The sequence below is a fragment of the Theropithecus gelada genome, chromosome X, assembly GCF_003255815.1.
Source record: "Theropithecus gelada isolate Dixy chromosome X, Tgel_1.0, whole genome shotgun sequence".
NCBI classification, from domain to species: Eukaryota; Metazoa; Chordata; class Mammalia; order Primates; family Cercopithecidae; genus Theropithecus; species Theropithecus gelada.
In genome coordinates, this window is record NC_037689.1 from 21006310 (window position 1) to 21018518 (window position 12209).

Here is a 12209-nt window from a genome sequence, read left to right on the forward strand (position 1 = left end):
CAATATTATTTTAGTTTTATTCATCCATATTGTTGTTCTCACAAATGAGCTTTGCCATCTTTTAAAATCTTTCTTAATGCATTTTTGCATTTTGGGGGTTATGCTTCATTCTTTATTCATTCAGCAGTCTATAATATTTTCCCATGTTAAGAAACCGCTTCAAAATGAACATTATTATGTTATGAATGGATCATAATATGACCATTTCTTGTAGTTGGATATTTAAGTTAATTCCTATCTTAGAATGTGGTAGATGAAGAAGATAGAAGAAAAAAAGGCTGAGATTTTCCCTGTGGCAGACTAGCTGGAAGATGGTTGTTTGCTGAAATGGGAAACACTGGGGGATGCACAGCTTTGGTGATAAGAAAAGGAATCTGGTTTTGAGCAGGTTGAGTGTGAGTATGGAGATATGCAGGCAACAGTTGAAGATTCTAGACTGCCTTTTTAGGAGACAGTTCAAGACTAGAAACAATGGATTTGTCATCAGTACATGAGGAATGGTTTGAGGCAAGTATGGGAGTGAGATGGCCCAGAAAAATAGTCTGGAGATGTGTAAAGGACCAATACTGGATTCCTGGGAAATACTTATGTCCAAATGGCATGCTGATCTAGATGTGCTGTCCAGAGAGTCTGTTTAGAAAGGAGGAAGAAAATCGGGAAACTGTCGTCATTTGGAAGCCACTGCAGAAGAGAGTTTCATGAAATGAATGGGTAGTCATTCATAGTAAATGCTGTAAATGCTGTAGACAAGTTAACCAGGATGACAACTGAGGGCAAAATGTATGTGTGTGTGTATATGTGTGTTGGAGGGCTGGGCAGGGGGAGAAAGTTTGCTTCTCATGTATCTGGGTTTTTTTGTTTGTTTTTTGTCTTTTTTTTTTTTTAAATTGGAATGATTGAAGGTTCACATGCAGACATGCAGTTCAACTATTTCCTTGGGTAGATTCCTAAAAGTGGAATGACTTGATCAAAGGATTTGAGCATAGGCTTTTGATTCACATTGTTAGGTAGCTTTCCTGGTTTTCATGGTTTTTTGTTTTGTTTTGTTTTGTTTTGTTTTTGAGATAGGTTCTCCCTATGTTATCCAGGCTGTTTTTTGAACTCCTGGGCTCAAGTAATTCTCCCACCTCAGCCTCCCTAGTTTCTGAGATTACAGGCATGAGCCACTGTGCCTGGCCGCAGTGCTCATTTTTTTAATATGCAATAATGAATAGTTTGTAATTTTGTACACATCTGGGTGTGCAGAGACAAGATGAAGAAATCTGCATCTAAGGAGAATACAGAATTGGGCTTCTGTAGTTGTGGGTCTTTTCCTAATGGACACAGTCCAGCCCTCATCTCCTCCCCACTTTCTGTTTCCACACTCTACATCTCTCATCCAGAGCACAAGTGGAACAGGGACCATTACTCATTAGCTGCATGGGGATTTGAATAACCTCACAGTGGAGTGGTGGCAGGTAACTACAGCTAAATGCGTGACCAAGATAGAGCTAACTCTAGTCATTGAATAGACTGTGAAGTCTGGAGGGAAGTTCTCTGAATTTAAGATTATAGTTTTGAAGTTTGGCACCTGCTACTACTTCAAGGATTAAGGATTTACTGCTCACTGGAATTCAATATTTAATATTCTAAAAACCATTCAGCTCCAACTTGCAAATGAGTTAAATTAAAATAATACACAGACGTTCTCTCTGAGGCCGTGGTTTTTATTGGTAGCAACACTCATTAAGAAATTTTACTGGCTGGGCATGGTGGCTCATGCCTGTAATCCCAGCACTTTGTGAGGCCGAGGCAGGAAGATCATCTGAGGTCGGGAGTTTGAGACCAGCCTGACCAACATGGAGAAACCCTGTCTCTACTAAAAATACAAAATTAGCCAGGCATGGTGGCACATGCGTGTAATCCCAGCTACTCAGGAGGCTGAGGCAGGAGAATCGCTTGAACCCGAGGCGGAGGTTGCGGTGAGCCGAGATCACGCCATTGCACTGCAGCCTAGCAACAGAACGAGACTCTGTCTCAAAAAAAAAAAAAGAAAGAAAAAAAAAAAGAAAAGAAAAAGGAAATTTTACTTAAGCCATACCTTCATGAGAGGTTCTAAATAAGCACACAGACAGTCTATTTCAGACCTCATTTCCTACAAATACTGTATATAGAGGCAATTTTGTGTTTCTTTTGTCATTAAGATAAGACATTTGATTTACCTCCTTATCTTCCATTTAAATTTAGTTCACAAGATGGACCTGTTTTCAGGTACCATAAACACCCAGTTCTACTGGGTTTTCTTTGACCGCTGGGGAAACTGTGGACTGTATCTGATGCACACATTTTATTGCATCTCCCCTGGCATGAGATTCATATACATTGGCATCTTCTCAGAGTGAAGTTGACTCTCTCTATTTCCCTCTTCCAGAATTTCACTTGGCATATGGTGATTCCAAAACAGTTTGAGGCTCATTTTGATTGGTTTTTGGCAATCTCAGCTCAGCCAGTTTTACTCTGAGAGATCCCCTGTTTGTTCCTTCATGAATGGCCACAGAAGCTTTTGCTCTTGGCTCTGCGTTCTAATAGCATCTCCTGCATGGTCTGTGGCAAAGCAATGCTTTGAAATATGCGTCCATACTATGTGGCTTTTCTTGCTGCAGTTTCTGTTCTTTTTTATTGTAGGATCGGGAGACTCACCACTAGAAGACGATGAAGTCGGGTATTCACACCCTAGATATAAAGGTGAATGCTTTGCTTGTGTGCTAATGAGGACCTGCTGATGCCAGGAGAACTTTCCTTTTTGCCCTGCAGAACAGATTGTAATAAAGTGACCAGACAACACATTTAAGTTCTAATTATCTATCAAGGAAAAAGTATTTTTTTAAAAAAATATATATATACTCCCTTTTTTAAAAAAGGAAATAAAACAAAATGCGTCGGAAATCTCTGAAATGCTGTCTTTCAGCATCCCAATGGTCATTTTATTCTCATAAGTTTCTTTACTGTCCTCACTTCTGCGAAGGCAGCTGTAGCTGATGAAAGTGAAAATCAAGCCATGAGTTCTGCCTAATTCACACATTACAGCCAGAATCATCCAGAGTAAACCCCCCAAGGTCAAATCTGGACCAAGTGCTGATAATGTACTAAGATGAATGGGGAATGAGAAAACTTGATTTTCATAAGCTCATTTCATCGTGCTCTTTCTGAGCCCAGCATGGCTCCTGAAACGGTATGTTAAAGTATGTTGCTCAAATGAAACTTAACTTAATGATAAAGAACTCCATCTCTACATATTCGCAGCAATCCACCCCCCCAGCAGGTATAAAAAGCCTAAACAAGAACCTTCTATGCAGACTCAGGTAAGTAGGTCCACAAATATTTCTACTGGTGAAACATTTCTCTGAAGTTTAGGGAAACCTGGGAGAAATGAAGGTAAATTGAGAGATGCTTTCGCTCTGAATCTAGTTCCTCTTACAGTGGAGGAAGAATTTGAAGAAGAAAAAAAAAAAAAGGTTAACAAAGTTCCACTGTGGCATTTTGCCCTGGAAATTTGTCCTAATTCCTGGGATGAGGACGTGGCCCTTGTTTGTTGTGATGTGTCTCAGATACAGGAGAATCAGGGTAGGACTGGACAGCTTTTGGCTGGAGATGTCCTTCAGTTGTTTTCTACACAAGTCAATAATATTTCCAATATAATGACTGGTGCCTGGTGCTTATGTCCAGGTGTGCTTCCCACCACCTACCACATTTGTTTGTGACATCTGAATGCAAGTACTCATTCCTACCTATAGTTTCTATCTTCATAGCCTCAGAAATTAACCAATCAAGCAAAGCACCAATATGTTAATCAGATGTTTGTGGTAAAGAAATGTTCTAATTCATAAAACTTCTTAACTATTTATGGGTTTAGATTTTTTTTCTTTGAGTCCCTTGTTGAAAAATCTTCCTAAAACACATGCATGCACAGATGACCCTTCACATCTATAGCAGGGGTTGCCTAGTACCCTCAGGTCATTGTTTTTCACGTCCATCCTCACCTCACAGCATTGCAAATGTGACAGGTAGACCAGATGGCCAAAATGTGTGCTTGCCCTAGAACTTACCCTGAATGTTTAAGAATAAATTTTCTTGGGGCATTGTTTCTATTGTCAGTTAAATTGCTTACTGGTAGCAATCATTTCAGTATGTATAAGTATATCAAAACATCATGTTGTACACTTTATACAATAAAATTTAAGTTTTATTTATTATTATTATTATTATTTTTTGAGATGGAGTCTCACCCTGTCACCCAGGCTGTAGTGCAGTGGTGCGATCTCGGCTCACTGTAACCTCCGCCTCCCAGGTTCAAGTGATTCTCCTACCTCAGCCTCCCGAGTAGCTAGGACTACAGGCACACGCCACCACGCCCAGCTAATTTTGTATTTTTAGTAGAGACGGTGGTTTCACTATATTGGCCAGGCTGGTCTCGAACTCCTAACCTCAGATGATCCATCCACCTTGGCTTCCCAAAGTGCTGGGATTATAGGCGTGAGCCACCGCACCTGGCCAAGTTTTTTTAATTTTAAAAGCTAGAGGCAAGCCATTATTAACTGAGGGTTTAGTTTTAGATCCTGAGGCCCCTGCACAGTGTCTAGCACAAAGTGTTTTTGAATTAAAGTAAAATAGGAAAGAAAATTAAATGTAACCAACATTTACGACACTCTTGGTATGTGGCAATCATGGCTTTTGATTATTTTGCTTGGAATACCATCATATATTCATACTGATTGAGTGAATTTGTGATGTATGTATAAGCAGGTCATATCTATACATACAGTAGTTCCCCCTTATCTGTGGTTTCACTTTCCAAGGTTCCACTTACCTTCAGTCAACCTCAGCCCAAAAATATTAGATATTTTGAGAGAGAGAGACAGTACATTCATATAACTTTCATTATAGTATATTGTTATGATTGTTCTATATTATTATTACTTATTGTTAATCTTTTACCATGTCTAATTTATAAATTAAACTTCATCATAGGTATGTTTGTATAAGAAAAAAACCCAGTATATATAGCGTTGAGTACTATCCAAGGCTTCAGGTATCCAATATCCCCTGTGGGCAAAGGGGGAGTACTGTATATCACAAATATGTGTAGTACATACAGATTATATCTGTAAACCCTTAGAGGAAGGAAACTTTATTCAAGGAAGTTCTTTAGGCCTTGTGTGAGCTCCTGCAAGTTTATATCCACATGGTCAAATTTAATCAGTTCTAGTTAAGCCTTCAGGACATCACTTTTACCTAGAAAGTCCAGGGAAGATTACTTGAGTCTTGAGTTTAGGACTCACTTGCAGCTGTCTGCAAAACATTATATGATGAAAGTATTAGCCAGGCCAGGCACGGTGGTGCGTGCCTGTAGTTCCAGCTGCTTGGGAAGCTGAGACAGGAGGACCACTTGAGCCTAGGAGGCCGAGACTGCAGTGAGCAATGATCATGCCACTACACTCCAGTCTGGGTGACAGAGTGAGACCCTGTTTCTACAAAAGAAAAAAAAAAGAGAAAGTATTAGCTGAAGGAAATGTGAAGGCAAAAGTAAAACAGTGGTCTATGCATAAGACGTGGCCAGAACTGTTGGTTTTTGTAACTGAGAGGCAGTTGGAGGCATATCCTCAGAAGAGAATTCCTGGGAAAGTAAAACAGGGGTCTGTCCTCTTTCCTGGCCACATGATGGCGGTCTTACCTCACTCACTGACAGCTCAGGTGCTGAGTTGGAGTGATGAGCCAGGCAGCTGCAGGGAAGTGGCTCCTATTCATGGCATTGAGAGCCTGGCAGACTTTAGTGAACTCCTCACTGTTCCCCAATTGATTGTGGGACATTGGGGCAGTGGCTGCTGTAGGAACTTATCCACCAAGGAGTTAGTGTTACCCTTACATGTTGTGGATCTCAAAGATAACATTTCAAAAGCACAACAGGGAGGCTCTGATTTATTCATTTCATCCTAGCTGTGCTTTGGGCAACTGTGAGACCAAAATCAAAACACCTGCAACTTTGTCATCTGGGGAGGGTGTCACCCTGTTACCGAAATGGGGCATAACTGGGGACACTTCCCTATGGAGAGCAATGGTTCTTTGACTTTAGGCCAAATTTATATATTGTTGCAAAAACCTGGAAATTGTAGCATTATTTAGATTAATGCCAGTATTACAACATTTTAGAGAGAATGTGCATACAGCTTAGAAGAAATGCAAATTAACCAATTATTGAATCCCCGCCACTATGTATGACATCAATTGCTCTTGAAAGAATTATCTAAAAAATAAAAATAAAAAAAATCTTATGTATCTAGCTAAGGGAAATACTAAAAAAGAACAAGCATTTATTGAACATACACTATGTGCTAGGCACTGGGCTAGCTGCTTGATATGCAATTTTTATTTAGTCCTTATAACAGCACTATGGCATAAGTATAGTTATTGATTCAGAGAGGTTAGCTAACTTGTCTAAGATCACACAGTTAGTTATAGAGGAACTCAGATTCATGTTCAGATATATCCGACACTTAGTCCCATGATTATAACCTCCCTACCCAGAGACACCTAAGAAAACATGGGGCACTAATTGAAGGTCCACAATTTGGAATGTAGCCAGCCTGGGACAGTGAGAGTAAGGGGACACATTTTCTGAAAGTGTCATTTCGTATTTATCTCCTCTTTTGTTTCTGCTACTCGTATTTATCTCCTCTCTTGTTTCTGCTACTTGTAGATACCCCGTGGTGCTCCCCCATTAAGGTGAAGTATGGAGATGTATACTGCAGGGCCCCTCAAGGAGGATACTACAAAACAGCCCTGGGAACCAGGTGCGACATTCGCTGCCAGAAGGGCTACGAGCTGCATGGCTCTTCGCTACTGATCTGCCAGTCAAATAAACGATGGTCTGACAAGGTCATCTGCAAACGTAAGTAGGCCAGCTCTGTGTTGGGTCCTCAGGGATGACCAGAGCCAACGTTCTTTTGCTCCAAGATTGAGGATTTTCACCGAACATGGATGAGGAAAATTCTCTTTATGAGCAGGGGGACAACAGGGGGATTCTAAAGATATAGTGGAAGTGCGATGGCTCCTCTCAGAGAGAATGATATGATCAGCTGTTTGAGAAAAGGGGAGAGAAGACCATTGTTCAGAAAATGAATTACATTTGTTCAGTTAGTGCTGGATCCTGAAGAGGTGTTGGGGATTTAGAAACAAATAAGACACATGTGGGTCCTGCCATGAAGAGGTTCTAGCAAGGCAGAGGTGTCATCTGAGAGATAAGTACAAGAAGGGTACTAAGTCAGTAGCAGATTAAAGAAGTGCTCTCCTGGCCGGGCGTGGTGACTCATGCCTGTAATCCCAGCACTTTGTGAGGCTGAGGCGGGTGGATTGCCTGAGTTCAGGAGTTCGAGACCAGCCTAAGCAACATGGTGAAACCCTGTCTCTACTAAAATACATAAAATTAGCCAGGTGTGGCGGCATGCGCCTGTAATCCCAGCTACTCAGGAGGCTGAGAAAGGAGAATTGCTAGAACCCAGGAGGCAGAGGTTGTAGTGAGCCAAGATGGCGCCACTGCCCTCCAACCTGGGTGACAGAGGGAGACTCTGTCTCTAAAAAAAAAAAAAGAAGTGTTCTTCCAAGCAGTGGGGCTTAGGGAGGCAGGAAAGAGTCACAGAAGAAGTGATGCTTATTTATGAAAGTGAGTGTGCCTCAGGGGAGAAGATTAGAGGAGTAGCATTTCAGGGGCTGGCTTTTAGCTTCATGACAAGTCATATCTCATTTGGAAAACTGCAAGTGGTACAGCATTGTTGAAGCACACTTTAGATGTCTTTGGTATTCAAAACAGCCACCACTTTTTGAGCACTTATGGTTTGCCAAGAATTTCACATACATTTAATTTTTACAGTAACACTATCAATATGGGTGCCATTATGTTAATTTCATTGTCGGGGAAACTGAGGTTTCAAGGCTGCAGCCATGTCATCAAGACTATGCAGACTCTGCAACTGGGTGACTGTAGTGGACAATCTGCTCTACCCAGATCTCCTCAATGCCTTTTCCTAGTTGTGTGTATCCAGTACCCAGCTTCTGAGTACTTTGCTCTTAAAGACTTGCAACTTCAACCTATTCAGAAGACTGCTCCTTCAGACGACTGCTCCCGCTCTCTCTCTCTCTTTCTCTCTCTGTCTCTGCCTCTCTTTCTCACTCTCGTTCTCTTTTCACAAGAGAGAGCATCTCCTGCGAGCAGCCTGTAGCTGCCCAATGACTGACTGGTAAAGAATTATGAAAGCCCAGCCTCCTTGCCTGGGGGCAGGGCAGAATGAGCTGTCATTCACACGCCAGAGCTTCCCTGTGGGATCAGGCTGCTGCTGACTTTGCCTGAGATCTCATGTTGCCTGGCTTTCTCCCCTTCCCTGTTCTGCTTTCCTCACCCGCTCACTAGTCTCCCTGGGAGCACTTTCTGACTAAACCTCAGGCACAGAAATCCGTATCTCAGAATCAGCTTCTGGGAAGCTCAACCTAAGATAGTGGCTTAGCCGGGTTGCCAACCCAAGCCAGTGTGACATGAAACTTTGTCTCTTCTGTGTGACATAAAGCCATCTGTTGTTTCTTAAATTCCATTTTATTTATTTATTTATTTATTTAGACAGAGTTTTGTTCTTGTTGCCCAGGCTGGAGCTCTATGGCGCAATCTCGGCACGCCACAACCTCCGCCTCCTGGGTTCAAGCCATCCTCCTGCCTCAGCCTCCCGGGTAGCTGGGATTACAGGCACGCACCACCACGCCTGGCTAATTTTGTACTTTTAGTAGAGATGGGGTTTCTCCATGTTGATCAGGCTGGTCTCGAACTCCCGAACTCAGGTGATCCACCTGCCTCGTCCTCTCAAAGTGCTGGGATTACAGGCATGAGCCACTGCGCCCGGCCTTGTCATATTTAAATTAACTTTTCACCCCATGCTTTCAGTTTCTAGACTCTGAAACGAAACTCTATAGACAAAAACTAAGAAATACTGAATATCTGATTTTTCTCATTTTCAGAAAAGCGATGTCCTACCCTTGCCATGCCAGCAAATGGAGGGTTTAAGTGTGTAGATGGTGCCTACTTTAACTCCCGGTGTGAGTATTACTGTTCACCAGGATACACGTTGAAAGGGGAGCGGACCGTTACATGTATGGACAACAAGGCCTGGAGCGGTCGGCCAGCCTCCTGTGTGGGTAAGAAAATGCCACAGCCCTCAAGAGGCACTTGCTTTGGGAGGAGCAGGGGGTGTTCGTATCGTGGATTGTAAAGGGAGCATCACTATTCCTCCTGCAAGGCCTAAGCATGTAACTTTGCTTTCAGTAGCATCCCTGGTTCTCTGGCTCAGCCCTAGATCTAACCTCAGTGTTTATCCTGCAGCTGACTTCATAGCTGATGGCTTCCATCTGACTTTTGTCTTTTTCTTGGTTTGCTATTCTATTGAGGCAACTACAGGCTGGCAGAGATGTGGCATACACCTGCCGATTTTAGTTCAGGGGCCTGAGCAAAGTTATTGACACTATAGGGACAGTCCAGTAGAGAACATCTATGTGTCTTTCCGCCCCAGTGTACTTCCTTTGTCATTGACTCTGGTGGTCAGTGAGCACTCAATTTGTTCAGCTGGAAGGGATTTGGATATTTTGCCTCTGGGTTTGTTGGGCAGTGAGTGGTTCCCATGGTGTGGTCCTGGGAGCAGAAGCAGCAGTAGCACCCCCTGGGAACTGTTTAGAAATGCAAATTTTCACCAACCCACCCCTACCACCTGCTGAGTCAGAAACTTTAGGAGTCAGACCCAGCACTTTGTTTTTTAATGAGCATCCCAGGGATTGTGAAGCACTCAAATAAAGAGCCACTGACCTAAGGCACTGCTTCTCAAACTTTACTGTGCAGCGAAGTCCTCTAGGGACCTTGGGAAAAATGCGGATTTAAATTCAGCAGGTCTGGGGTAGGGCCTAGGATTCTGCTAAATGATGCTTTAGGGCAAAGTTTCTGAACCTCAGTATGATGGACATTTGGGGCCAAATAATTCTTCGTTGTGGAGCCCTGTTTTTTTGTTTGCAAGATGTTTAGCAGAATCCTTGGATTTTATTCACTAACTGCCAGTAACACTGCCCACAGGGGGCACCTCACAGATGTTGCTTTCAATATCCTCTCTGTGATTTGGTATGTGCATAGCTCTTCAAAACAAACCAAAAAGAAAACTGAATCTACTCCCTCATATTGGAAGGGGCAGAGGTGATGGTGGGAGGAGAGAAGCTCTAAAATCTTTCTGCTAAGCAAGCTTTGGCAGAGTACTCTAGGGATCATACTGTTTAAATTTCCAGATTGTGTGCAACAATGGAAAGAAAATGCTGATTGTTCTAAAAAAGCAACAACATGTCTTAAGCTGGACCAGATGGGCCTGGAACCTTCCCAGAGGGAGAGAGAATGAACCCCGAATTCAGGAGATTCATATTACAGTTTGTCAGGACAAGGTTCAGGCATATTTGGGAGAAGGAAGATTGTACATGCAATTAGGTAGGGGTGACAAAAAGGGGTAGAGCGATCCACAAGAGAGCCTAGAGCTCCCAGGAAAACAGAGAGAAATGGGCAAAGCAAGCAGGCAATTCTTTCTTTGATTTTCATGACAAACAAGCTGAGGTTTGTCCCCAGTGAATTTTATTCTAGGGGTATCATTTATTTTTTTGGCTTTAATATATTAAAATAGTTTAATAAATTTGTTTTTGTGTTGGCAGGGGTAGGGGGTCCTTGAGCGTAACTCAGAACTTCAACCTATTTTAGGAGCTGACACATAGTGGCTAAGTAGTTCCCAGATTTCCACACAGCCTTCAACAGTCTTGGCCAGAGCTGTGCTGAGTGGTGAGAAAGTTGTCCCAGTTCTCTTCTAGACTGCGAGGGAAGAGAGAAGACTGGGCTTACTTTTGACTCTGAGGTGGTCAGTTCTGTGGTCTGGCTAATTTGAAGGTGCCACAAGTTAAAATTAATTTTCTTACACAGACCATACTCTGGCAATGGGCTGAAATTCATGGTTATTTCAGAAACAGATATAGATAAAAATAAGTCTATGTAGGAGGAAAAAAAATACTGCAAATTGCAGGAGGGTAAACTCTTTGAAGAGCTACAACATGCATTGATCTGGAAGAAAATAAACCTTAGAATGTAACCACTATCGTTTTGGGGGGATATTTTTCTTTCTTTCCATTTTTAGTTATTTTTGGTTATGTTGGCATTTAGATAGAACAATGGATAGTTGGAATCACAAGTCCTCATATAGAGACCATATTTTGAGTAGACACATGATCTTTCCTTTAGACCAACACTTCTTCCTAGGCCAAAACAGGAAGAAAACAAATTAAAGATACTTTAAAAACCATGGACAATGAAAAACCATCAAAGGTCTTTTGACATGCAGAGAGTATCCATTTAAAATTGCTTTAACAAAAGACAATGTACAAACTTTCCTTTTTGCCCCGCTGAACAGATTGTAACAAAGTGACCAGACAACACATTTAAGTTCTAATTCTCTATCAAGGAAAACATATTTTTAAATAAATATGTATGCTCCCTTATTTTTTTGTTTCCTACAGAGTAGAATAGGTGGAGATTTATTAACACAAATGAAATTCTGGAATAAAAAATTTCGGAGATGTAATATATGGAAATTGATGGCATACATTTCTCGTGTCCCAGCTGTCTCACAGCTGGTTTACCCAATGACCCATAGGAATGGGATCATTGCATTATTGCTGGGCTGCACTGCGTTGTTCAGTTGATGCAAACATCAGTAGGGCTAAGAATAAATGTATCCATGTATTGTTGCAAATGATGTTAAATTGTGCTAAATTCCTCCTGGGTTGACAAGTACACATTCTTTTGCAAACTTTCAGAGGCTAGTTTCAGTGTCAAAGCAACTTGTTGATTGAGATACTGATTCACTTTTTCCCTTACATGATTTGTTAGTACAAACAGAACAGGTCAACTTTTAGTGGCCCTCTCTAATATAAATGTATCACCAATGAATTTTTATTTGGGCTTCTTTCTTGTGAAGATGTTGACTTTTAGAGATGAGGTCTCATTATGTCGCCCAGGCTAGCCTCTTGCTATGTCGTCCAGGCTGGTCTTGAACTCCCGGGCTCAAGTGATCCTCCCACATTGGCCTCCTGAGGAGCTGGAGCTACAGGCATGAGCCACC

At 41.9% G+C, this 12209-nt stretch overlaps 1 protein-coding gene across 4 annotated transcripts in view; it reads left to right on the forward strand.

Moving 5' to 3' along the window:
• Positions 1–12209, forward strand: part of SRPX (sushi repeat containing protein X-linked) — a 73465-nt gene that overhangs the window by 41608 nt on the left and 19648 nt on the right. For 2 of the 4 annotated variants that reach the window (XM_025371950.1, XM_025371947.1), the window contains exons 2-4: positions 2665–2724; positions 6734–6925; positions 9037–9213. In XM_025371950.1, coding sequence (XP_025227735.1) covers positions 2665–2724; positions 6734–6925; positions 9037–9213 — 429 coding nt within the window. The remainder of the gene's footprint in view (positions 1–2664; positions 2725–6733; positions 6926–9036; positions 9214–12209) is intronic. The other 2 variants (XM_025371949.1, XM_025371948.1) reach the window with 2 other exon arrangements.